The 27,289-nt window shown below is 38.6% G+C and overlaps 2 protein-coding genes and 1 long non-coding RNA gene across 7 annotated transcripts; 2 read left to right on the top strand and 1 right to left on the bottom strand.

Moving 5' to 3' along the window:
- The first annotated feature begins 379 nt into the window (after positions 1 to 379).
- Positions 380 to 4,447, top strand: LOC149015860 (Actin-binding FH2 (formin homology 2) family protein). 2 transcript variants are annotated; one of them, XM_089157001.1, is made up of 5 exons: positions 380 to 1,120; positions 1,253 to 2,811; positions 2,902 to 3,092; positions 3,194 to 3,429; positions 3,551 to 4,447. In XM_089157001.1, the coding sequence occupies exons 1-5, from the start codon at positions 1,109 to 1,111 to the stop codon at positions 4,271 to 4,273; spliced, it is 2,721 nt and encodes a 906-aa protein (XP_089013127.1). In that variant the 5' UTR covers positions 380 to 1,108; the 3' UTR covers positions 4,274 to 4,447. The 2 variants fall into 2 exon arrangements, with proteins under 2 accessions (XP_089013127.1, XP_089013126.1); XM_089157000.1 differs by having other exon boundaries at positions 380 to 2,811.
- Positions 4,448 to 5,568: 1,121 nt separating this feature from the next.
- Positions 5,569 to 19,760, bottom strand: LOC149015859 (serine/threonine-protein kinase VPS15-like). 3 transcript variants are annotated; one of them, XM_089156084.1, is made up of 11 exons: positions 19,306 to 19,760; positions 19,037 to 19,159; positions 18,875 to 18,920; positions 18,634 to 18,794; positions 17,353 to 17,432; positions 12,478 to 12,583; positions 12,131 to 12,307; positions 8,852 to 12,034; positions 8,500 to 8,747; positions 8,317 to 8,416; positions 5,569 to 6,008 (listed from the first exon to the last, which is right to left on the bottom strand). In XM_089156084.1, the coding sequence occupies exons 1-11, from the start codon at positions 19,576 to 19,578 to the stop codon at positions 5,832 to 5,834; spliced, it is 4,674 nt and encodes a 1,557-aa protein (XP_089012210.1). In that variant the 5' UTR covers positions 19,579 to 19,760; the 3' UTR covers positions 5,569 to 5,831. The 3 variants fall into 3 exon arrangements, with proteins under 3 accessions (XP_089012210.1, XP_089012212.1, XP_089012213.1); XM_089156086.1 differs by lacking the exons at positions 19,037 to 19,159; positions 19,306 to 19,760 and having other exon boundaries at positions 18,634 to 18,804; XM_089156087.1 differs by lacking the exons at positions 18,875 to 18,920; positions 19,037 to 19,159; positions 19,306 to 19,760 and having other exon boundaries at positions 18,594 to 18,722.
- Positions 19,761 to 20,046: 286 nt separating this feature from the next.
- Positions 20,047 to 25,197, top strand: LOC149015858 (uncharacterized). 2 transcript variants are annotated; one of them, XR_016173667.1, is made up of 5 exons: positions 20,047 to 20,392; positions 20,909 to 21,096; positions 21,237 to 22,051; positions 22,164 to 22,262; positions 24,657 to 25,197. It is a non-coding gene; the product is annotated as an uncharacterized LOC149015858 (long non-coding RNA). The 2 variants fall into 2 exon arrangements; XR_016173666.1 differs by lacking the exon at positions 24,657 to 25,197 and having other exon boundaries at positions 22,164 to 22,337.
- Positions 25,198 to 27,289: the final 2,092 nt, after the last annotated feature.

Raw genomic sequence — 27,289 nt, 5'->3', positions numbered from 1 at the left:
ATTGCATAATAAAAGATAATAATATGAGAATTTTGAAAATAAAATAGATGCTGAATTCTTACTTTAACCCCACTATTCTAATGATAGGGATGATTTGAAACAAAAGGGTATAAAGGTAGTAGAAAAAAATATTCAAGGGATATAATAATGTATAATCTCAGGGGATGTACATATAATTTGCTCTATAATATATTTATAAAACAGACATCAAATGCAAACAAGATCTAATCCAAGAGTTTAGTCACAGGTTGAACCCAGGAAAAAAATTAAAAAAGAACACTGTTTACTCACGGGGCTTGGGTCGACAGAGCTTGCATCCCCTAACACCAACACATATACACTTCCAGGTTATAATGAAAACCTAAAAAGTGCAGCAAGATCTAATTTTTGGCTTTTTGGTTCACAGCAAGATCTAATCAACTGTTTATGCTTTTCTTTAATGCATGGATCTATCATTTATACACAACCTGGCGATTGGTATGACTAGTCTACCAATCCAGACTCTAGAGGAAAGGGATGGGTTACTTGTTTCCTCCTTTTAATGATTTCTCTGGGTTGGTAAGAAACTGAAGCTCTGTTATCCTCTCTTTGAGTGGTAAGCAAGTCCAAAATTTTTGGACCCACCCAAGTTACAGCAGCTTTATACACTTCGATTAACATTGAACCCACTGTTAATCTTCTACTCAACTATGACACTCCATGATTCATCTTTTCATACCTAAAAGCTTTTTGAAATAAGATTTCAGACTCTCAGTGGGTGTTGAAGAGTAGAAAATCATGTTCAGGTTTCTGTAAAGAAAGATCAAAGTGGAAAGAAACCCCAGTCAAGAAAGGGCAAGAAATTTGTATGGTTATAATGAGGGACAAATAAACAGTACTTTGAAGAGGAAATTTATGGGGATTGACGAAATCTAGGTTCATGAGCAAAAGTATTAAAGGAGGCCCATTTACATCTGCAACTACCAGCTTCAGGGGTTCCTTGGAGTAGCATTAAAGGCTTAGCATTGGATCTTTTCTGCTCTCATCAAACCTCACCAGCTTGAATAGAGAGAAAATGACGAACTGGGTTTATAAGCACAAAGTTGAATGATCTCTTGATGATTAGCAGATGAAAGAAATGGTTTCTACTGCTCAGATTCTCCACATGATTTTCATCATCTTCATGCCAATATTATTTCTTGACGTCCAGTTTTTAATGGCCCTTACTCCACTAAATCCTGTTGCAGAGAGTCCTAATGTTCTTTCTTTACAGGAGCGCTACTGGGAAGAAGAAAACACTTCAGATTTCCCCATTAGGAAAATGTCTGGTGGGGATGAGAGTGAAGAGAAGAAAGATTTATTCTGGAAGAAATTCAAGGTTTTGCTTGGATTGTATAGCTTCAAAACTAAACGTCCTCAACACAGCAACGTTGAACATGGGTTCTCTTCCCCATCTCCGGCACCATCTGTTGAAGCTGAGCCAGAAGCTCCTTCCCCTGTCCCAATGGTTCCTATCCATTTGCATTCCCATCATCCTCGAGCAAGGCGTCCAATCTCAGTACGCCCACCTGACAAAGTTCAAAGAAGGAAAGAAGGTGACAGTAGAAGAAGAAGAATAATCATTGTGGCCATTGCTGTATCTGCCAGCTTAACCTTGGCTGTATCTGCTCTTGGGCTCATTCTTGTCTTCCAGAAGCTCAGCAGAGGGAAATCAAAGTATGTTCATTCCCCTAATTCAATTAGCAAGGTGAGTTTTGATCCTGGCCCAGATATTTTCTATCTAGATTCAACAGGACCTCCTTCAGAAACAGTTGCTCTTAATGGTAGACACACTTGTGAAAATGTGACCATAGCCACTGACCAGATTCCATCTAAACTTGCATTTGATGATGTCGATGGACCATGTCAAGAATCTATAATTCCTGTAAGAAAGAGTTTCGGTTATTCTTCAACTGAAGAGGTTCTCACTGTGGATGAGAGTGTAGAAATGATTAAAAGTGAGACAGATGGCTATAATTGTTCATTGACTAATGACACTGTTCATCATGAACTTGTTTCTTCTGATGATGAATCCTTCCATTCTGTCTGTGAATCACATTCATCGAATGTGCGGCATTCTGATGCTTCAGATGGTAGTTTAGGTGAACCATTAGATGTTTGGTCTCTGCCACGCTTAAGCAATGGTTCTCCTCCATTTAGTCATGGATCAACACAGCCAAACCTTCCAGTGATAGTGGATATTTCCCCAGCTCAATATTCAAATTCACTCTCTATCCCACCCAATTGTCCAACTAACCTGGAACAAAGAACAACCATACACTCAGCAAATTCTCTGCTAAAGTTTCCTCAAGGTCCACCACCACCACCCCCACCCCCACCTCCTCCTCCATCACTGCATTTGCAGACAATATTTTATAATGTGCGGCCCCATTCTTCATCTTCCTTGACTAAAATGGTTACAAATTCTTCCTTGTCAAGCGTACCCTTTCCTCAAGACTCAGATTCTTCTTCAGGTTCACACCAGCCTCCATCAAATGACTTGCCTTCTTCGCCTCTTCACAAACCTTCTCAGGCTCCACCTACTCCATTGGGTGGTAATGGAAGTATTCCTCCACCACCATGCCCACCTTTAGCCCCTCCTCTAAGACCTTCCTTACTCAAGGGTCAGGGTAATGCTATACAACCACCACCGCCACCGCCATCCCTACACTTTGCACCAGTAGGCAAGGATGGAGCTCCACTGCCTAAACTGAAACCACTTCACTGGGACAAAGTGAGAGCCACACCTGATCGTTCTATGGTGTGGGACAAGCTGAGATCAAGTTCATTTGAGTAAGTCAACTCTATCCTTTTACTTTTCTTCTTTGCAAGTATCAGATCATTCTTCATTGAAATTAAGTAATTTATGGGTTGACAAAACAGATTTGATGAGAAAATGATTGAATCACTCTTTGGATATAATCTGCAAAGTTCAATTAAGAACTGTGAATCTAAGAGCAAGAGCCCATCTCCCAGTAAGCATGTTCTTGATCCCAAGAGATTGCAAAACATAACAATACTTTCAAAGGCTCTGAATGCTACCGCAGAATATATTTGTGAGGCTCTATTGCGAGGTATAACTAACTTCTGGAACAGGTTTCCAATCATTATGTTGTAGTTCTAATAGTAACTTCAGTTACAGAATTTCTTTGATATTTGGTGGTGAATAATGCAGGAGATGGTTTGTGCTTAAAGCAATTAGAGGCTCTCGTGAAGATGACCCCAACCAAAGAAGAAGAGGACAAGCTCTCAAACCATCAAGGGGACATTAATGAATTAGGATCAGCAGAGAAATTTGTAAAGCTGATGCTTAGAATACCCTTTGCTTTTCCCAGAATTGAAGCCATGCTTTACAGAGAAACTTTTGAAGATGAAGTGGTCCATCTCAGAAGATCCTTCGCAATGCTTGAGGTAACAAACAAGCAATGGCATAAGAGATATTACTTGTAGTCTAAGATGCTCCATTCTTTTATTTACCTTTCTAATCTCTTTCAATTTTCCTTCTGTCCCCCCACATTTCGGTTCCTGTTAGGAGGCCTGCAAGGAACTCAGATCAAGTCGACTGTTCTTGAAATTACTCGAAGCTGTGCTCAAAACAGGAAACAGAATGAATGTTGGAACAATCAGAGGAGGTGCCCAAGCTTTCAAACTTGATGCACTCCTTAAGCTTGCTGATGTGAAAGGAACAGATGGGAAGACCACATTACTCCATTTTGTTGTCCAAGAAATAATTCGAGCAGAAAGTATTCGAGAGTCAGAAATGATTGTAATGAGTAGTGAGAAAATTAAGAACAAAGAAACTGAAGAAGTAGAGGAAGACTACAGAAGAATGGGCCTGGATCATATTTCTGGCTTGAGTACTGAACTGCACAATGTAAAAAAGACGGCTACCCTGGACTTGGATGTGCTAGCAAGTTCAGTGTCAAACTTGTCTAATGGAATGGTTAAGCTGCAACATCTACTGCATAATTTGTCCATGGATGATCAGGATGGCAACTTTGTCCACTCAATGAGACCCTTCTTGAATTATGCAGAGAAGAGTATCAAAGAGTTACAAGAAGATGAAAATCTAGTCTTACAACATGTAAGAGAAATCACAGAATATTTTCATGGAGATGTGAGCAAAGATGAAGCCAACCCACTAAGGATTTTTGTCATTGTGAGGGATTTTCTGGGTATGTTAGATCAAGTCTGCAAGGAGGTTAGGAATCTGAAGAGCTCAAGTGTTCACAACCCTCTGGCTCCTTTCCGATAGAGTGTGATCCTTTGTAGATTATTTACTCGACTACTGATCAGTGGGAATTCTGAAATTCTCAGATTCAATCCTATTGTTGTGAACTTTTAACTCATTATTTTGGTGTCTCTAATCAACACTGATAATCCCACTTCAGCATCCAAGTTAATTCTTACATCTGCTTCATAAATTAGAATTCAAGATTCTCTGTTGGCTTTTTTTTTTTCTAATGAAAAAAAGTAAAAAGCACATTGCTTTCAAATTGGATACGTTGACAGAGTTTGAAAAATTAGAATGGCCTTTCCTCTTTGGCAGAACGCATAGTTTTATCATATCTCTCGTTTAAACAGGTAATCTTTTGTTTGAATGATCTAATTTTCTGTAAAATAAACAGAGGCTTTGGCAGAACGCATAGTATGATGTGTAGATTGAGAAAGAACCACTCCTTCATTGAACAACATGATCAAATCCCAAGAAATAATGAACATAGTGTTTACTACATCAACTGTACAGAAACAACGCAGCATATTTTTTCCCCGCTTCTTCTGGGTTATGTATAAGTTAGCTCATTATCACTTTTTTTTTTCATATTATCATCTGGTGTTAGAGCATTTTCAGGCCCAAGCCGTCATTATTCGTGTTGGGAACTAAGGAGAAGTCTGAGAAGTCAAACACCAAATCTGCACTGCATGGAAACCATCTTGTAATGTTGAAAAAGGCTAGAAAAATCAGCTTCCAAAAATTTCTTTCACATAAGACAAAGGGGCTTCCTACCTCATTAGGTTTTAGATGTAGACCTTCTTTAGATGTAGACCTTCCACCCAAATGTGTGGCGTAGAAGGTCGAGGACAACATTAAACACAACCACAAAGGGAGGTGACTTAGATTCGTCTTTATTACCCTCTTAAAAGAGTTAGCCAAAGAGTTAAATAAGGCGTTTGGTACCAAAGGTCAAACAAAAAAAAAAGGGTTTTCCAATGCTACTATGAACCCAGAGCTAAAGGCTTCCCCACAAGCGGAGTCCACCCGGAGAAAGGGGGGGGGGGTCGAGAGGAATCTTGCTATGCAATCTTACGCTAGCTTCTAAGAAACTTGTTCAATGATCTAATTACTGAAGATATTGCTTGCACTGAGCAGTTAATCCATAATTCTATTGATGTAGCTAATGACCAGCTTTCTTTAAACACAACCCGTTTTATGACTCCCTGCTGGTCCCTTTAGCTTTTGGATTACAACGTTAGAGAACATACCAAATTATGCATTCACTTCACGGTGTATCTTTCTTCCTGCTATTGTTAAATTGCTTTCCAGTAACTTTTTTTTTTTAGTTTAAAAGATATTCCCCACATCATCGTTTTCAAATTCTTGGTTTCCACCATTTCACCAGAACATTCTATACAACCTGGGAAGGAATAACTCAGAAATTTTACAACCACAAATATGAAACCAACGTCAAGTAGTGTGAGAAGAAGTGGGAAGTAAGAACTCTCTATTTCTTAGGACCATGATATACATTTGTACTAACAATTTTATCTACAATGTTGAGTGATCTGACATATTTGTTCGTGCTCGGACCTTTTCACTTCCAGACCTTGATAGCACCATCCCTACTACCAGATATCAACAGCCTTTGGTTCAACTGGGCAGAAGCCAAAGAAAGTACTGAGTCACGGTGACAACCTGCAGAATCCCTGGCAGCAACAGCCAGGAGGGCTTTTGTTGTTAATTTGGCTGCTTGAGGTCTTCTGCTAGTCTCCTGTACCAAGTGAGCAACCAATCATTAAGCATTGCAAAAGTCATTGTCTTCAAATCAGAAAATGGTTAGTACCAAACATGATGAATTTAAGCAACTTGAAGATCTCAAAGACAAGACCAGATGACATTACTCAAGAAACAAGATAAGCAGTCATAGTTGCAATGGAATCACAAGACTGCCAGTGAAAAGATGAAGATGGAGAAAGCCTGATGCACATTCAGGACCAAACTGGCCCTTATCTTACTTGGCAATAGACATCCCAGATGGCCCCTTAAGATCAGTACTAAATTTTGTTCTATTTAATTAGTATAATTTCTGCTTTAAAGTCGAACTGGTTAAGCCATTATTCATAGGTTTTTTCCTTTTTCCTTTTTTCTTTTTTTCTTTTTTAATTTTTTGAGGTCATTAGATCACTTAAAAGTCATGTGGCTCAATTAGAATTATATTTAGGGTCCACAACTCTACACACATAGAAAAGACATAGTTTTATGTTTACTTTTGAACTTTCAATTGCTAGTTTCCTGAGGACTTGTAATTGCCCAAGGCCTCGTCTCTTTAGTAAATGAGTAAAATTAAACTAAGCTATATTGGTTTTGCTCAAGCTATCTGCGGCAGTGTCTCACTCCTGCATGACTTGTCTAGTGTTTGAAATCCAGGCTGAAGCATGGTGTGTAAGTCCAGGTTGCATGCTTCTTGATTTACAAGTCTGGATCACTGACTTGGAGTTGGAGGTGGGAGTCCAGTCTCTTAAGTCTTGACTGATGGTGGAATTAGTCTTCTATCATCATCCCTAAAGGCTCACTGTTACTGAAGAACAGAAATAGTAGGAAGTCCTTTTGAAGGATCAATTCCCCTTCCTTAACCTTCTCTTTCTTCTTTAATTTTCCTGCTTCCCCATAAACCCTAATTGATTCCCCAAGCTCTCAGCCTTATTCTCACATTATAAAAAATTCAAATTCCCAACCAATGACCCCCATGACATGCTGAATTATTGATCTAAAAAGCCCCTTACATATCATCTCCAAACCCAGGAAATTTCCCTGTTTTGCTGAGTTCGAGTTTCACTGAACCCTAACCTGATAAATCTAAATTCCAGGACTTCCAACCATAATTCCCTTCACTCATTCAACTGTATGATCCCCCAATAATATGCTACATTCGATCAATCTTTGCTGCCTCATCTATCCATTGGAACTGTAATTTCATTGAAAACCTCAAACCTGCAACTCTTACCAACATTCTCATTCTAACCATAAGAATCCATTTATGGAGGACAGCATCTTAATCACAGCTCATAGACTACAATCCAAAACCTAGCCCCTAACTCCCACCGAAATCCCATTGACCGACAAGTTCTAGTTCTTCTCAACTGCCCCCAATTTCCAGGTTTGAAATTCAATCATCACAACTGTCCCAATTTTGGATTGAACCACCCCCTCAGCCCAAACCCCACTTGAATGAAGTTTCACACCAGTGTGAAACCTAGAAACCTAATTCTCCAACTACCTGTTTTGAAACCCTAAACAGTCCAATTTCAAGCTGGTTCTAGTTTAAGATCATCTACATGGCCCTTCCTCAATCCAATTGAGGCTACATCAAAGCCTAATATTGAAATGTGGAGATTCACTGCAATTACACCCCATTGTTTCAGAAACCTACCAAGTCCCTAGTGTTTCAAAAACTCAAGGTAATAATTCCATCTAAAAAAGAAGCTTATCCATATAAGACTGCAGTTTCAGCAGATTTTTTTTCTTTCTTCCTACTGTTAACTGTCTTAAGCCAACCTTTTAATGTAGGTAACCATAGAACATTTACTATTCAGTAAAATGGACCAAGCTGGATCAGGATTAGACAGCTATTTATTATAGAAGGGGGATATCAACTCACCCAACAGCTATTTATTATAGAAGGGGGATATTAACTCACCCAACTTATTATTCTGGCTTTTTAAGAGGAAGTGATCGACATGATTCATTAAAAAAAAAAAATGGAGCAGGAGTCTACCAAAAATTAGATCAAATTACATGCAAATATGATGAAGCCCAGTGATGTAACAGTTCAGTTGTTACCCAACATCATATACGGGACCATCCTGATTAGGTCTCTCAATAGCATCAACCAATTGGACAGCTTTGCAAGTTAGACTCGGGTTGCTGGTTGATTGTCATTAAGTTTATTTTAAAACAAGCAGGTACCAACATGAAGGGGTTGGAAACAGATGTTGCTGGTACCATTTCAGCTTCACCAAGAATAAACAAAAACAACCACACATTCTCTTCAATGAATCTGACCAATTCTTTTCACAAACCTGCACGATTTGCACCCCATAACTAGATCTGGTTTCATAAATCTCGTCATTTCCAATGCCCTTCAGTGATGGCCCACAAACACAATAACTGCGATCAGGACTGCAACACAGTTATGAAGAGTTAGAACATATGTACAGATATTCAACAAGAAATTCTGGGGACGGAAAGGAACCAACAGACACCTGCAGTGATCCCACCGACGGATCTTCAGGTCAGTTCCCCCTGTTAATAGATCTCCTCCAGGTAAGGGAAGCATTGAACGAACACCAGGAAGACGACCTGGAGGTTCATTCAACTCATTGACTCGGTACTTAGGATTGGCATCACATTTCATATCTTGTTTAGAACCAGACTTGCTGGGAGGCCTAGCCAATGCCCAAGGCAGGCCAGAGCTTTCAGCATCAGAATCATTGTTTGACACTCGTAGTACCTACACCAGAAAATAAAAGTATAAGGTAGCATATCTTAGAAAATGTTTTAATTTTTCTTTAGAACCTCAAAATAGCCAGAAAAGCTAAACTTACTCTCAAGTACCTGATGGCAGCTACCATTCTCTGCATTCCAGAGGGCAACTTCATTACTACCTGCTGCTACATATATCAGTGGTCTTTCCATAGTAGCAGACCTGGGAGCATTTGGAGGTGGTACAAGCAGACACATTTTCTCTACAGGGCATGCCAGAGAATATTGCCACGTGTTAACAGGAAGAAGGAACCTCAAATCCCAAAGAGTAAGCACACCCCTTGAAGACCCAGATACAAACCAGTTTCCGCATGGGCCTGTTACCAGAGAAGATACATAGCCCTCCTGAGGAATTGCTTTCAATGTCCATGACATTGAATTTATTCTTGTATCCCAAAGATTGATCCCACAACCCTGGGTGCTGTACATAATTGTCTGACTGGGATAGCCATCCATTGTATAGTTCAACAGGCTGAGAACAGCTCCTTCCCCAGCCTCCCTTTTTTTAATGTCAGTAATACCTGAATACTTCTCAACAACGCTTCCTAACCCTCTGGAAATGTGATCAATGGAGAACATATGTATCATTCCATCACATGCTCCTACGACAATTTGTGCAGACCCACGTAACATTGTAGCACACAGTGCTCGACTTCCCCCTAAAGGGTAAGTCAGTCTTGACCTGAAAGAGGTGTCCTTTTCCAGCTTCCTTGTATCCCATACTTTCACAGTAGAATCATCAGATGCACTTAAAAAAAAGCTGTGATCAGATGAAACAGCTATGTCATTGACAGCAGAACGATGTTCCTGGAGATGGGCCACCAGAACCCCACGAGGCCTCCAACCATTGTCTGAAAGTGATGATGCTCGGGCAAAAGATGTCAATCCTGTTGCATCAGATGGTGAAGGGGCCTCTTCCACACTAACAGAGCTTCCTTTTAAACCAGACAATCCCATGTCTTGAAACTTGTTGGTGATGTAGACAGTTTGATCATTTTCTCTCCCTTCTGCTTCCCGTAACACTTTGTAAAACTGTCTAGAACCATTAGTAATGCTTAGGGAGCCTGAAACAAGCTTAGGTGCCACAGATGAATTAGCTAAGCCAAAGGATTTATTTAGTGGGTCTACCCAAGTCATTGATGAAGAACCAATTCCAAGGTTGTTCCACTGTAATGCAGGATCAGATCCAGCAGGTGCAGCTCCATTTGCTCCTTTGTCCATGTTATAGGAGTACAAAGGTATTCCTTCAGATGATCCATCACCAACTGAACCACTTCCACCACCAATGTGCGGAGAAATGAAGCCAGAAAACTGCATCTTCTCTGAGGACAAGGGATCATGAATACCCACAGTGCTTGAAGCGCTAGGCATGATGCTTCCCATTGCCCTCAATTTAGCATCACTGTCATCACCATCAGATACCCCAGCTTGCTGCATGTCACTGCTAGCAGGTTTATGACCCTGAAAATCAGGTGGCTTGCCTGACCAGCTCTTAATGGGATTTAACTCCCCGAATACCCTCTTGTCCTCTATTGTTTCCCATTGCTTTGACTGTGCAGATGAGTTGTACCATATTTTCCTCTGTCTCTCTAGCATGTCTGAACTCCTGGCATTTTCTAAGACTTGGTAGAATACCTGTCTTGAAACAGGAGGCTTAAGGCATGAAAGAAGAGGCTTTTCAGAAGCTAGAGATGCAGGCTGTCTTTGGAGGAAAGGGCGTATAATAGGAGCCAGGTAAACATAGGAGTCCACTGCTCCCAAACACTCACTGCTAGCTGCAATGAAAGTGACAACTGATCTCCTTACCCACTGACTAGGATAGCATAGTAATGGCAATGCACGTTCAATCATTTCAAGCAATATCCTCTTCCTCAAGAAACCATTATTGCACAGCATGGCTAAGCATTCCAATGCATTAACAATAACAGCCTGCACTGGATCACTTAAGGCTTGCTCAATATATGGTAAAAGATACTCCTCAACACTTCTTTGACCTACAAAGAAGCAGACAAACACAATTTGGCCATAGAAAACTGCCCTCAGCTGTTCATCTCGATCATTTAGAAAAGCGGGGAGGATTGGTAACATAAAATCGTTACTCTGCCGCTGGCCAAAGAAGCAACAAAGATTACCAATGTCATATAGGAGTGCTCTCCTGATATTTGGAGTTTGCTTTGGGCCCATAACCAGTTCCTGAACCACATCAGCAATTGAGAACCTCAACTGAGAAAGTTGTGCGTTAGTTCTCTCAATCTGCATATGTCCAGATGATGGAACTGATGATTTTGGGGTTGTACTGAGTTTATCAAGAACCCCTACCTCACTCAAGCTTAAGGATCGAATTAGAAAACGGAATGCAGTTAGTGCAACCTTGGAGATATTGCTGGCATAACAAATCCGCACACTTTCCTCTGAATCATCAGGAACCATAGACAGCATTGGAAGAATATATTCAGGAAAAATCTTTGCATCACTAGGAGGGAATTCTTGGACTAATGGCAGAATGCAACACAAAGTTTCCAGGGCAGCACAACGAACAATTGCAGCTGCATCAGAAAGCATTGCAATGACATATGGAACCACACGCTGCAAACGGTCCTCATCATAAATATATAAGGAAGACGACTTCAGTAGTAGTACAGCTCCCCTTCTCAACTGTGGCAACCTGACACTACGTATACAGGAACATAGCAGTGATGCAATCAACACCATACCTTCACAGCTCATATTGTGTTGGGTTACTGTAAAGAAAGGCATCCCAAAAGTATCCAATTGCTTATCATATTCAGATATCAATCTATTCAAGTCACTCTTTGCAATCTTTCTGAAATGGGGGTGATCCCTGACCTTCAACCCATTGTAGGAAGTATGCAAAAGCTCTGTTGGAGATTCTTTCTGGCTGTTCTTTGGGTTTTGAGGAGTTGCAGAATTTCTTGCATCAGAGTCTCCCAAAGAAATGCTATGGCAATTTTCAGATTCCAGCTCATAGCGCTTACTCTGTTCTACATCCCGAAGGAGTGCATTGACATCACCAAGAAGCTGAAGGTGATCACTCAACAAGCTGTTATCTGGCACACTCTTCTTTGGTAACTCCTTTGATGAATTCAAGTACTGTTTTGCATTGCCTATCTTCTGGAGATTCCCATCAGTTGGGGTACTGGAAGACTTGCATGATAGGGAACTGATCTCCTCAGTTTCCTTGGTCTTCATCATTTGCCTAAGGATCTCATGAAAGGCACTCTGTGTCACTGCAATCTAAGGAGGGGAAAATAAAAGGTTGTGGCAAAGAAGCATTATGTAGCTGCTGTGCATTTGTTCTTTAGAGAAATCAATTTAGCAGAAATTCCTTACCCTAGTATCAGAATCAAGGGGAATCAAGCAGGAAAAGAAATTATGGAGAAATGGTGAGAAGTAGTTTGGAAACACAACAAAAGCATAATCCTGCAAGTAGCTATCAGCAGAAAGCCGTGACTCTGGGTCCAACTGGATCATATGAAGAATCATCTTGCGAATTCCAGAATCCTGGATCTACAAAAATAAAAAATAAAAAAATATATACATGAAGAAAAAAACCAAGAAAATATGATCACCAGCACGACTACTATTGAATAAAAACAACACAATAATGAAATAACGCTGAAATTCCAGTGAGATTTTGAAAATTATACCAAAAAAGAAGCACAGAAAAAGAAAACTACCTTTTCAAGAAGCTGGTTAGGATCATATTGCCCTCTCCTATAAGCTAGTAGCTGGGATAATTCAAACAATGGTTGTCCTTCAAGAAAAAGCTCCGCAATCACACACCTGGAAAGGTAAGAATATTAAAGAGCAGAGATCCAAAAGAATTATGTGTTTCAAATAATTCATTACTAGGGACAATGTTAAATCAAGTTGTCTGCAATGACAGATGCAGCAGTTCCACAGTTATGATAATAGCATGAAGGAATCTGGCTTGACACAATCAACTCAGAGAGATGGTTGGCACGTAAGATCTCTCTAGGTCATCTCTGAGATCCCATGGCATTTTGGCAGTTGAATTACCCAAAAATACTCCATCTGTTCCAAGATTTATATAAATATTGGCAGAAGGAAATTTTTAAGGCTCAACACATTGTTGTTATATGGGGACAAATCCTTCAAACATTTCTCTTTGTTATCAAAAATCTGTTGGAAGCTCTCTACTGATCAGTTGATAGATTCCAGTAGGCTAGCAATACAAAACATTTTGGATCTTTGCAAGTCATAGCTCTGACTAATTTCTAAAAATCCATCAGTTTGTTTCCCCAAAAAAAAATGTACTACATTTCAAGTGACAAATTTTGAGGACAATGAGTACAAATATTAAACCTTGAAGCAACTGGACCTTGATGCATTTTCAACAACAAAGAAAAGGCTCTGAATTCGGAAGCAACTAGCAAGCAACGTATTCATGTATATATAATTTCACATTCTTCCATATTCAAAGGTGCAAAAAGAACTAAGATTGACCATCAGTTATTAAGGCAAGTGTGTATGTCCCTTCTGACCATTGTGTTCAGTCACAATTTGGTGTTTATATAACTGGAAGGTTATTATAATTAGAACCTCATCCACAATAAAGAACGCTAAACATAAGTGAGTTCTTGTACATGTTCACACATTATTGCTGAACATATGTTCAAAAATGCCACTTAGTAGAAAAACCACAACAACAACAATAAGCCTTGTCCCAACTAAATGGGGTCTGCTACATGGATTCTTGCCCTCCGATCAGTTATGTTCAAGGCCATGCTAGATACAAGGCCTAAGCTATACATATCCTTTTTCACCACTTCTCCTAAGGTTATCTTAGGTCTACCCCTAGCTCTTCTAGTTCCTTCAATATGGATTATATCACTTCTCCGTACAGGGGCATTTATAGGTCTCCGTTGAACGTGGCCGTGCCACGTCAAACGACTTTTTCGAAGCTTATCACTTATGGGAGCAACTCCCAGACCAACTCTAATATGATCATTTCTTATCTTATCCATCCTAGTTTTGCCACTCATCCATCTTAGCATCCTCATTTCTGCTACACTGAGTTTATCTATATGATTCTTTTTAACAGCCCAACACTCTGCACCGTACATCATAGTTGGTCGAACAACGGTCTTATAAAATTTTCCTTTAAGCTTTAATAGAATACGCCGATCACATAAAACCCCGGACGCACCTCTCCACTTCATCCACCCTATTTTAATTCTTTGGGAAACCTCATCCTCTAAATCACCTCTTTTACTTATGATTGAACCTAAGTACCTAAAACAATCACTCTGAGGAATCCCTTTATCGTCAAGTATCACAACCTCATCATCTGCCCTATCATGACTAAAGTTACAAACTAGATATTTTGTCTTCGATCTACTAAATTTAAAGCCTTTTGATTCCAAAGCTACTCTCCATGATTCTAATTTGGTATTAATCCCCACATGGGTCTCATCAATCAACACAATATCATCCTCAAAAAGCATACACCAGGGGACCTCATCTTCAATGTCTTTGGTTAATTCATCCATTACCAGTGCAAATAGATATGGGCTTAAAGTTGACCCTTGATGTAGCCCAACTGTTATCGAGAATTCATTACTTTGTCCCCCCACTGTTCTAACAACATGCCCAAAAATAAATCTGATGTTTCTTTCCAAACATTTGTATGATTTCATGTGACTAATTTTTAGGGCAATTCCTCTATTACATTATTCGTTAAGCAACTAGCAACTAGATCTTAGATGCAATTTCATGATCAGTTAGGATTCTAAATTCTAACAGTCAACAGATATATCTTGTTGTAATGTGAGTTTTCAAGCTCTTTCCGAATATCTGTAAATCTGTAATTCCAAAACACACATAATTTTTACCCCAATTCTCTCTTTCTTCATGGTTTCAGAGCAGGAACCACTCTCAGAACTCTTGGTCTAACCCTAGAACCTAGCCAATGCAACCTCTCTCTTCGCTGTTTAGTCTAATAGGTTCTCTTTTCTTCCTTTCTACTATTTCAGGGATTTGAGGCTTTGATTGAGTTGAACCTTGATTCACTTTACCTAGGTTTTGGTGTCCCTTCAGATCCCTCATTTGCTTTTTTCTATCAAATTTTTGGACTCCTAGATCTTCACCCTGAAACCATGTCAGGTGGATGTAGTACCAACTCTGCACCTATTGGAGGGAAGAGTGGCAATACACCACATTGAGTTTTCCATATTCCTAACTAGCTATGTCAGACTGGATGGGAGAAACTATTTAGTAGTCTCACTCTTCTTTTTTGCTCTTCTGATTGCTGCCTGTGACCTCATTGGATATCTTATGGGTACTGTTACAAAGCCTACCATGGCTGGTGTTTCCCTTGGAAAAGTGGTTATGATGCCCTTGTGTATTGCTTTTCTGATCAGCTCCAGTCCTGTTACGGTGTTGTACTGTGATAGCAAATCTTCCATGGTATTGCCCACAATCCAATTAAGCATGTGGAAATACTTTGCCATTTCATCAAGGAGATGCTTGACCAAACAGAAATTTTTACTAAACCTTGAGCATTGTGTAAATGCAAACATACGTTCTATATTTTACAAACAAAGAGGTGTAACCAGGTGCAGGTCTCACTTCACGACAGTCTCAAGAAGGGGGTGACAAGAGACACCTTTAAACTTTGGCATTTTGCACAAATCGTAAAGGACGCCTTAGCATAATGATAATTCATCCTGCAAGGTTCCTGTTTATCCTTATCTGAGGGGACTATAAATGAAGAATTTTAAAACACTCAACACAAATGACAAGTTAGGCTCTGTGGTCCAACTGCAAGTAAGGAGTTCATATGTATCATTGACCACTAGTTTTAATTCCAATATAGAGACTCAAACTCAACTGGTCTTATCCCAATGAAACACAGTCAAGTACAACAAGTTCTGATTCATCATCAATTGTACTTAGACAACTATTATGTTATTGTAGACCATCCAACTCTATTAGTAGTCATCTGCTAACCCAAAGCTTGACATCCAGTATGGTAATCACAGCATTATATAATTTGAGCAAATTACACATATAGGCCAAGTTGCTAGCAACTACTGCTACTACACCTTATTTTAAAATTACAAATGTCACCCTGAACAAATTAGCTTATAATGAAAGACCAGAATACCCTTTCTTACGCCTCTTCTTAGTTTAAGTTGCAAGGACCTAATACTCTTTCTTACTAGCCCTCTTATACTTGAAAACCCAAATCAACCCCAAATCACACAAAGGCAGTCAACTGTTGCTCCACACTCATGAAGCTCTAGCTCATTTCAAATTTGTTTCTTCCCTAACCCCCTTGATACACAGGAAGTGAAAAGTCTATGGGTTTGTGTTTTGAAGAAAACAAAGGAACCATTTTAGAAGCTCACACTGCAATGCAAGTGATAGAATCTGAGGTTTGAAAAACAAAACAATGAACAAAAGGCCATCTTGGGATTCACGTATACCCAAAGGACCACCTGCTGATTTTCCTTCCCTAGTTCCTCTTCCAATTGAATAAGGGTGGTGCCATACGCTGCACATTGCTTCTACTCCTCTTCCTAGGCATTTCATCTGCTTGTATGACTCTCAGAGAGAAGGGGTTGGCTTCCTCAGCATAACCGTTTGGGTTGCACCATTACAAACCTATTATCTGCATCTTCACCGCTTTCATCTTTGCCCATAAAATTCTCATTCTCAAGAAGCATGTAGGATGGAAAATCAGAACCCATAGGACCACTGAGCCTGAGCCATCAAGCTTCTTGTCTAAAGGTTTCAGTTGTGAGGATTAGAAGATGGCCTAGAAGCCATGCCAATAAACCAAGATTGAAAAAACCAAAGACATTACCCCTGAAAGCGAATAAAGTGAAGAACAAAAAAGAATTCGGTAGTGATGAGAAGCAAGAAATCAATTTTCAGAAGACATTCTTACTAGGTTTTTCAGGGAATTCTTTTGGATACAAGGTAAAACTGTTGAGACTGTCTCTGAAAAATTTTCTTTTGGCCCTAGCATGTCGCTTTCCTTTTGGGAAGATGACAATTGGAGGGTAAGAGATCTCAAAATTTGTGTGTTTTGGGTGAAGGGAGGGGTGAAATTGGCATTTTGAAATGTTCTTACTGATGACATCATCACTTAACCCCAAACCTTAAATGGTAGGGGGAGCTTTGTAATCAAAAGTGTCAAGAGGTGGTAGCAGTAACTGATAGCAACATCAGGGGTCATACGTGTAATTTGCTCGATAAATTTGTATAAGAAAGTCATGTCCAACCATTTTCAAGCCAACTTATTTTATGGTAGAGACAGAATGGAAAATTTTAAAATATTTAAAAATATAGATCGAGAAGCAGATTACCTCCAAGTACAAGTCATGCATAATTTCATATACATGATGATAGGTTGCTCCATACATCAGGGTATGTATACTCTCTATTGATGTATTTACTTCCGAATTGTCTAAAACGCATAGATTGGTATAAAGATAAAGCTGGTACAACTTGCATTCATAGTATATGATATCTATTGCTATACTTCCACAGGAGGAAGGGATGCTATGATAAAGACTGCTCACCCTACAGAGAAGATGTCCATGGATGGCCTTAAAGGTGCATCTGGTGTAACTTGTGTCTCACCTGCATGCTCGTAAAATCTCTGAAACAGGTGAAATCATTAGACGATATGCAAAGCAAAAGCTTCAGCCTTGAAAACTAGATAGAAATCATAGAGCATTATCCTCCAACGTAAGTGTGTATATTCGCTATGCAAATAAGCACAACGATAATCCATGGCTCAACTAGCCATTATAAAAAAAAAATGACAGGTATTCATTTCCAAGATATATAATGAAGGATAAGTCAGGTTAATTGCATCATATGTTAGTGATACAAAAGGTTCCATAGCCCAACACTGTAGAGAGTGTCTAGTAGGTGTCCCCACCCAGAAAATAAAATATTTCCATAACAAGAAATAAAAAGGAGTGACCTCCAAAAAACTTAAGAGCTGCATTTCTTTTGCCCATCCTGTATCGTTTGGCCTCCCTGGGCTGAATATCCAGTATAAGAGAAATGTGAATGGATCAACTAATCAACTCTAATTTCCCAAAGGGAGGAGGACCACTGCCCTGCTAGGTGCCAGTGCCACTGCATCAGCATGGAGAGCAATGGGAGGATGCATACAGATATCCAACTAGGGGCGGGGATCGGGTGGTCATTTCACAGCCCCTTGTGTCTGGGCATGGAGGAATTGCAACTGGGCAGCATTCTTTTCCCTTCCCTTCCCCAAATTGTGAAAATTGCCCTTGAATCAATTTCCTTATTCCAGTACTCTTATCTGATTATATTCTTCATATTTTCTCTTGTCAAAGATCAAGCTCCATATTACAAAAATACCAAGTAGCTTCGTGCCAAGTTCACTGGAAGTCTTTAAATGCCCCTGTATTGAGAAGTGATTTAATATAGATTGAAGAGTTAGAAGAACTAAGGGCAGACCTAAGATAAACTTAAAGGAAGTGGTGAGAAAGGATATGCATAGCTTAGGCCTTGTATCTAGCGTGGCCTCAAACAAAGCTGATTGGAAGGCAAGAACCAGGCTTGCTGATGTTGTTGTGCTAGATAGAAACTGAAGACAGTTTTTTTACTTAAAGAGAGAAAAAATAGAGAAGGAGATCACGATCAAGGCAATGTAGTAGCCTAGCAATTCGAAATCAAAGAACAAAACATACACTTGCATTAAAGATAAATGAATTCTCATTGGACGTTCATAAAAATTCAATTATTGAGTTTCTAAAAAAACTAAACGCTGTACAAGTCATACATTTTATGAGAGATGCCACAAGTGGTTAGGAACTGCCAACCTCTGGAGCAAGATAACATCGCCTTCTCCCTCCAGTATCAAAGAAGAAAGAGAAATCAGAGGGGTCATCATCAGGTATGTAAGTGGGCTTGAACGAAGCGAAGTCAGCTAGGTAAAGCCAATTCCAAGAAGTGACCAGGACATTCTCACACTTAATATCACCTGCACAAAACTAAAAAAAAGTCAGCCAAAGAGTAACTTCAGGAACAAAAATCTAATTGGCCTCAGTCGAGTGAACTCACCATGACAAACACCATTTTCATGGCTTTGCTTGACAGCATATAGTAACTGCACAACCACAATATTAGTCAACACACTCCACCAAGGCCATAGACACAACTCGAGAGAACACAAAATAGTTAAAATAACAAACTAAAAAGGATGTCCCCGGGTAATTTACAAACCTGAAATGCCAACCACTTCTTCTCAATCAAACTAAGGAAGGGCCGAGTACTTAATCGATCTTGAATATTATTGAAGAAATACTGCCTTAATAAATAAGCCGCTTTATCCGTTTCAAGCCAATACTGCAAATACTCAGATACCCACCAAAATTAAATAGGAGGAAATTGAAATTCATAACCCAATAAGACGAAATTTCTGAGAAATTCAAAATAATTAATTGATTAACATATATATGAAGGAATTTGATTAGAATTAGTAGAGTGCCAACCTGGAACGGCCACACATGAGAGTTCTGAATAGAACGAAAGGTCTCTTTGATTTGAAACAAGTGGCGTTCATATTCTTTGAGATCAATGAAGTCTCCACGCTTGAAGTAGACCTTAACGAGGACAAGCCCCTCATCATGCTTGCACTGAATTGATTTAAGGAACCTTCCTCGACCTAGAACCTCCTTAAGAACAACGTTATACGACGATGGAAGATCATGAAGGTAGTACTCTGATGCCGAAACCTGTGTTGTGCGTGCGATTTTGTTACCCATTACTCTGTTCGATTCTATCTGTTTGCCCAATTTCTGATTATCATGCTTTCTGGCTTCTGCAAACTCTTTCTCTCGTTACGTTTCCTGTTTACTTCCACAAATCATCAACTTCAAATGTTGAAATATTAAGTACTTTTTCCTCTCTCTTTTTCTAATTAAACGAGAGAATATTTAAATTCGAAACACGCAAAACTTATGCTAATCGGAGTAATCTCGTGCTTTTAAATGGAATAAAGAATCTTAACCAGTACTCTTCCTGTTTTTTTGGTATAAAAGAGCTTTCATCATACTACTGTCATAAAATTATGAACTCAAAACACATGGTTACATTTTATTTATTTTAAATAATTTAATTATTAACATCATGGTTTTAGTCTTCCTCTTTGATGATGTAACGTTTAGTCTTCTTACCAAAAAAAAAAAAAATACGTAAGAAGAGGAACAATATACCGAAAGCACGAGCGACTATTTCTTGCAATGTGAGGGCAAGGGCGCCTCCGGCTTTTGTTGATAGAGGTTCTCTGTTTTCCAATTGTTCCAATTCTTTGGTGTTTTTAGTGGATTTTCTTAATGAAATTATTTAATGTAAATTAGGAATGTAACAGATACCTGCCTTTGATTCCCTGGTTTGCGCTATTACTCCTTTGCATACTGCTATAATGCTGCATCACATTCACTGGGTTCCCCAATTAGAGCTCTGTTCGTTTTCTTCATCGGATCTGTCTTTTTTTTCTCTGTAATTGTTCAAAGATTCACGAAGCTGCTTTGGAGGATTTCGGAGGAGAAAGATTTTGATGAACCTATTATCGATTAGGTTAGTGTTCCAAATTAACTCTTCGCCATTTAGCTATTTTGATTGTTCAATAATTCATGCCAGTAGAAAAATATTTAATCGCATGCGCTGATAGTTGTAGTCAATGCTGCTTTGAATTTTAGAGGATTCGTTTTTAGTTCTGAATGACCTGCATTTAATTTCGTTATTTCATGTTATTCCGTCTAAATGATAGCTTTTTTTTTTTTTTTTGTAGAATTGGTAGTTCTGGGGTTTTTGGTTATTTATTTATTAACCTTTTCCTATTTGTCCAATTTGTACTGATATATTTACTTAATCTGGTACACAATTCAAATCACATCTTCGAATTAGAGAATCAATCAAAACAGGAATGACATTCCTAGATATAATGATTCATCATTGTTACATTCATATTGGCTGTTCATCTGAAATTTGGTTACCACGGCAGAGTTCTAGCATATTAGATGTATCTTTTTGCATCTCTTTTTGGAAGGGAAGAAAAAAGCATAATGAACTGACTTGTATCTCTTGTAACAGTAATCCGATGGAGAACAATGCAGAGATATGTGAAATTGAAGAAAAAAATGAGCAGCAAGAGCACACACAAGAGAGTCAAGGGACTAAAAGGGAAGAAGTTCTCATGGGGAAGGCTTGTCCACTCCAATTATTTTCACATGGAGAATGGGAAGATCCCTTCAGGATACCTTAACCGTGGAGCGTCTCAGGCATGTTTCATTTGGATACCTCTTTGGTTGTTTCAGGATTTTTAATTGTACATGGCCTTTCTCTTATTACTGTTTCAACAAAGTACAAAGGATGATGTTGGAGTCACACTACATCATGAAATTGCTTGGGTGAATTGCAGGCTGTGCATTGGAGAACCACATTGAAGCTTGCATTCCAGTGTATTGGAGTGGTCTATGGGGATTTAGGCACCTCACAACTGTATGTGCTTCCTGGTATTTTTCCTAATGGTATTAATAATACTCATAATATCTTGGGGGTATCGTCTCTAATCAGGCTTTCAACCATGGAAATAATCTTTCCATTGTACTTCCCCCAGTTTTGTCCAAAACCCTCAAACAAAGGTATCTGAATTCGCAGGATTGCTGCCCTGTATTTTAACTGAATCGAATCTTCTGAGAATTTTTTTTTGGAATTGGTATCTCAATGCATGGTCTTCATTTGATCATGAAACAGATTGAAATAGCTGAAACTTATGAAAAAGGTGGGGCAGCATGTCTTAGTGTTTTGATAGATTTGAAATACTTCCAGGTAATATTGGCTATTTTAGATAGCTACTGCTAGATCTCCCCTTTTCACTTAGAGTGGGGCGTTGAGTGCAGTGAGCTGAATATGAGTTATATGTTTCCATGGGAATATTGAAAATCTGGAGAAGATATGCAATTATAGAGTAAAGATTTGCCTCATTAAGTGTTTTATATGATGCCTTCATCTGTACCTGTCACATTTATACTTCAAATATTGGTTGCACTGACTTGGACAAAAAACATAGTGCCCTTTCTATGCAAAAAGTTCGTCATTGATGCATGGCAGATTTTCTATGCTAGAACAAAAGGGGCAGATGCAGTTCTTTTGATTGCTGCTGTGTTGCCTGATCATGATATTAGTTACATGATCAACATATGCGAAATTCTTGGGTTGGCTGCACTGATTGAGGTATGGAGAATTCTTTTCCACTGTTGTAATTGACTTTACTCCATTGTTATCAAACTGGATTTGATTCTACATTTTATTTATTGAAACAAATTTGGGTATATTTGTTTTTCAGACTCACTGAGGTTTAAAACCATAGTAGAATATGCCCCTTCACAGCGTGTTCCAAAGTCTTGGTCTGAAAAAGATGTTCGTGAAGGAACCATATCCAAAGGTGTTTTTTAACATTCATCGGTTCATTAATCCATAATGGAAATCTTAATTTAAGTGGGTCAGTTGTCTTGCTCTTAATATGTTCAAATGTTTTCTGTTTTAATCATGAACAGTTGTTAACATTAAAAATAAAAAATTTAAAAAAATTGAGGGTTTGGATGAATGAGTAGATTTATTTTTTTTTATTTATATATATAATTTAAATTAATAAAAAATAAAATAATTAATAAAAAAAAAAAAAGGAAAAAGATTTTTTTTTAAAATTTTTTTTTTTTAGAGGTGAAAAATTTTTTATTGGTTTAAAAGAGATTGGGGGTTGAATATTTAAGGGGAGGTTTTTAGGGCCCCTCCCACACACTTTTTACCCCCCCCTTCCCCCTTTTTCCCCGAAGTGACCAGAATCTTGTATGGTAAACCGGTTCAAAATTTTTGTGCTGGTTCAGCAAATGTGTGCCTAACCAGGCTTTTGGCACACAAATTGGGTGTGCCAGAAAAGCTCTAAATTGGAGCTTCTCTGACACAGAAGCAATTCTACTGAAAACGGGCGGGCACAAGAGTTGGTTGACGGTGATTAGGGAATCGACGTAAATTCCACTCTCTCGTCTTTCTCATCTCTCCCTGGTCTCTCTCATCTCTGTCGACGACGATGTGTGTCTCTCTGGCGTCTCTCATCTCTCTCGACTCTCTCGACACTCTCTCGTCTCTCTTGTAGCCGCCGTCTCTCTCAAGCCCTAAGCAACTGTGAAAAGTTCTTTCTTGGTCTCTCTGCAACCGTTGTCTGTGTTACCATGGAAAAACTAAAGCCGTGTGTAACAAAGCAACAATTCCAGGTTCGTCGCGATCATTTTAGGGTTTCCACTTCTTCATCTTCATCAGCGAGTCTCTCGTATCCACTAAACAAAGGAACAAAGGATCTCCTCAAATTCGCGCCACTTCGTTCTTCACCGAAGAGAGAGAAGGACAAAACTGAGAACGTTTCTCTATTGATCTTGAAGAACGTCGCTTGTCAATTCATCACTGTTTTTTGAATTTGATATCGATTCTTAGTTCCAACTCCTTATTCACTTTCTCAGGTATGTTATCGTGATTCGTCCTTTTTTCTTGAATCTCTTGTATCTAGGTTTTTATAATTTTATTAGTTGTAAAAACATAAGAAGCTGCTGGTTTGCTTTTGTATCATCCACATGCGGTCTAAAGCATGATTATGATCGTTAACATTGCTTTTTATTCACTCCTGTTATCTTCATGTAATCTTCGGTTGATTGATCTAAATTCTCTTTTGTATAGAGGATGAGAATGTTTCCCTATTGATTCTGAAGAATGTCATCCTTTAGATTCTCCACTGCTTTTTGAATTTCCTATCTTTTTTATTTTCCCTATTGATTCTGAAGAATATTGAAGGCTGGAAAAGCATGATTGTGTGATTGTGATCATTAACATTTTTTTTTGGCTCTTGTTGTCTTCATGTAATCATAGTTCGGCTCATTGATCTAAAGTTTCTTTCTCTGTTTGTATAGCGGATGAGATCTCCATTTAATTGGTTTTGTTCGAGCGATTGGAAAGAAAGCCCTTTGCATAACGTTTAGGGATTCTTGTATTGGGATTGAGAGGGTGTGGTATGAGGGGTATTTTTTTCTTCTAGTGAATTTAGAGTTTCAGACTCAGTTTTTTTTTTTTTTTTTTTTTGTCTGTCTCTCTTTGCCTACAATATCATGTTATTTTTACATCAGGGTTTTATTTATACTTTGCTTGGGGATTTGCTGTTTCTAAGATGAAACCTGTGATAAATCAAGTATGAGTAAAAAGAGGGAAATTGTTCTCCCAAAAAAGAGAGGGAAAATTAATGAAAGAAGCAGGCAACTTAAGAAGAGAAAGAGGGATTTGAAGTAGTAACAGTGGCTGCTCCAGGCCTAGAGAAGTCTTGGCCAGCAACCCTTGCCTCTGCTATAGTGGCTGCAGCCAATGTAGTAGAAGGGGAAGAGTAGGAGAGGTTGGTTCCGGCTGTAGAGCTTGGTCAGTAGCCCTTTCCCTGCTTTGAATGTGGGTGATTGAGTGAATGTGATGTGTGAGTAGCAAGGCATTTCATGAAATGTACACCTGTTGTCAAGCATTTCAGATTTGTTCAAGCTATTTCTAAATATAGAGCCATTATAAAACAGAAAAGCAGAACGTACTAAACTTCGAATGGAAAGAGACCCCATCTCTTTGGCACATGTTGGCTGATTTTATCATGATAATCTGAATTATGGGCTTAGTATCGAGACAAACTATAATCCTTTGTCATATTCCTTTGAAGAGATTAATGGCTTCTATGCAATTTATCCTCTGAGGTTGATGATTTTGTAAACTATTATACACTCTGTTTTTCCCTTTATCACAGTTTGTTTGGTTGTAGGAAATCCAATCAAAGATGACATGATCCTCATTCTTGGAAACAAGGGAAAAGCTACAGGTCTCGAAAACTATGTTTTTGAGGTGCAGAGTGCAGTGGTCAAGCTTCTGCAAGATGAACTGGGCTTAGATGTCATCCTGGAACGACCAAGAAATCCATTTACTATAAATGATCTTGGAGGCCCTTGCAACCTAGACATGAATGAGAAGCTGCCTATTGACTTGGAACCCTTGGCCAGAAGACCTGAAGTTTTACAAAGGCTGAAGGTGACCAGGAAGTCATTGTATCAATGGTTATAGAGATTAGAGAAGAGGTAGGTGTGACTGAAATATAAGTATCACACGGCTTCCATAACCAGTTTTGCCAGTAAATTTGTGCTTTTGTTGCTTTACAATTTGTATTTAATCAAACAGTTTCTACAGCAGAATGAGCCCACCGTATTGTAACATTGGAAATATTTTTTATAGCTGATGCAAATTAAAATTCTCAACTCTTAATTTAACATTGTTAGCAACTGATGCTAGCACAATTGCATTAGCTTGAACATCACTTCATAGTGTGCCATCAGTTTTGCTCTTGAACAAAAAGAAACAAGACCACCGGGTTGCTTCTTTTTCCCTCTTTGTTAAATTATTCATAGTTGTCCAGGTTTCTTTTTTCCCCTTTTGAGAGGTTGAACACATCTAATTTTGCTGATATTCTGTTACAATGTTGAAATTGAAGCTTTGGGTGTAATATCTGCACAAACATACAATTAGTGCCAAAATGCTAATATGAGATGCTAGGCACCTACGTTCTTGTTTCAAACTCACTCAAACAAAATGGGCATATATGTCGATAACTCATATTGGTTCTGATTTCCAATCTAAGCAACCATTTCATAATTTTACATCTTATGATGTAAGGAAGCAAAAGCTTAGGAACACCAAAATGCAATTTGATGTATTTCAGTCGTTCTTACATGACACAGATGTATAAGTCAAAATAGTCTTAATTCCCAACAAGAAGAGGGTGGCAATTTGTTTTAATACAACACAACTTAAAGAGCAAGTTATAATTTTGGCTAAAATGTATCACGGGTTCACATTACGTACTCAAGCCAGAATTGTCATTGCTTGTTGTGCTATTCATAACTTCATCCGCAATGAGCAAATTGCAGACAAAAAGTTTGAAGAATTCGAAAACCCGCATTGGATATCTGAAGAAGTAATATCGGATCCTGATATTCCCCCTGATAACACCCAATCAGAAGCAAGACAAATGGAAGAGAAAAAGAAGAAAATTGCAATGAATTGGCAGCAACATCGAGACTCCCATTAATCACTTGAAAACATCAATTATAATCTCACTTGATTTTATGTAAGCACCTAAGTATGAATTGAACATGCATGTTTAGTTATTTTTAATGTCTTTTATATTTATCTTTTTAAATATTTTATTAAAAAAATGTACCTATTTTGGCACAGAAGTTGTATATACCATACAAGATTCTGTGCCATGATGGGCCAAAGAAACGTGCCCATCTGTAGATTACCATACAAGATTATGGCAATGATTCTGTGCCAAATTTGCCCACTTTAGCACAGAAGCATAAAAAATGGATTCTGTGCTGAAGTGGGAATTTTGGCACAGAATGGTTACCATACACCCCCCCCAGACCCCCCCCCTCACCCTACACCACAATTTAAAATTAAAATCTCCTCCCATAATTTTTTTACCCAAAAAAGGCCTTAAAGGGTTTTTTTAAGTCAATTCTAATGTTGGAGATGATCAATATTATAATGGATTACAAGACATTGGCACTTGAATACTTAATGGTAGGATTTTTAGGACCGTTCATCCAAGCAATTTACACGGCCGTTCAGCACCACCTTCTATAAATATGATTCTTTTGGACATTACACATACGTAATTTCGAGCACACCTTAAAAAAGGAAAAAATTGTATCTAAGAAAAGAAAGGTTAACAATCTCTTTGATACTCTCTGAAGATATTGATTTTGGAGTAATCTCTCAGATCCCTAAAGCTGAGACATTCATGTTATCATTTATCTAAATTTAAGGGGTGACATGTTTGACCATAGTGCTAAACCGTCATTTTCAGTCCATTTGCAACCATCATAGTTACGCATATATAGATTTAGATTAATTTCAACTCAAAGAAGAAAAAGAGTTAAAATTTGTAAATTACACAAATAAAAAATATATTTGCGAACACATCACACGAGCATGTGCAATAGACCAACAAAAGAATACCAAAGAAATCGCTAAAATTTCTTTTGGTGTGTCCACAACTTCAAAAGAATGTCATCCTAGCTAAAATTGTTACTGGTCAGTTCCAAAGAAATTTGGTTCTAATTCCAAGAATACCTTTATGCCCAGTGAAAAATGAAGGATATCCCTTTCGTCTAAAAAGAGAGCAGTTCCCAATTCAACTCAGCTTTGCAATGACGATCAACAAGTCGCAAGAGGCCAATGATGGGTTTGTAAAGCGGTTAAAGGCTCAATTTTCCTAGGGGAGGTCTTGGGTTCGCACCCATTCGGCAGCATTAATTATATAAAAGCTCTCTTGAGGATGCAATCGTGGTGCACGCAAGCTGGCCCAGATGAACCTCATATCCAAAAAAGAAAAAAAAA

This window comes from Hakea prostrata, chromosome 5 (assembly GCF_041222555.1).
Source record: "Hakea prostrata isolate BN-2017 chromosome 5, UWA_Hpros_2, whole genome shotgun sequence".
Lineage (NCBI taxonomy): Eukaryota > Viridiplantae > Streptophyta > Magnoliopsida > Proteales > Proteaceae > Hakea > Hakea prostrata.
This window is presented reverse-complemented; position numbering and strand designations above follow the sequence as displayed.

Excerpts from the sequence above, each read along its gene's own strand:
- LOC149015859 (XM_089156084.1), bottom strand. The coding sequence starts at position 19,578 with ATGGGTAACAAAATCGCACGCACAACACAGGTTTCGGCATCAGAGTAC. Across the intron at positions 18,921-19,036 it reads AGAAGTGGTTGGCATTTCAG|TTACTATATGCTGTCAAGCA; the intron begins GTTTGTAAATTA and ends GTGGTTGTGCAG. Across the intron at positions 8,417-8,499 it reads CGTCGGTGGGATCACTGCAG|TCCTGATCGCAGTTATTGTG; the intron begins GTGTCTGTTGGT and ends ACTGTGTTGCAG.
- LOC149015860 (XM_089157000.1), top strand. The coding sequence starts at position 1,109 with ATGAAAGAAATGGTTTCTACTGCTCAGATTCTCCACATGATTTTCATC. Across the intron at positions 3,093-3,193 it reads TTGTGAGGCTCTATTGCGAG|GAGATGGTTTGTGCTTAAAG; the intron begins GTATAACTAACT and ends TGAATAATGCAG. Across the intron at positions 3,430-3,550 it reads GATCCTTCGCAATGCTTGAG|GAGGCCTGCAAGGAACTCAG; the intron begins GTAACAAACAAG and ends GGTTCCTGTTAG.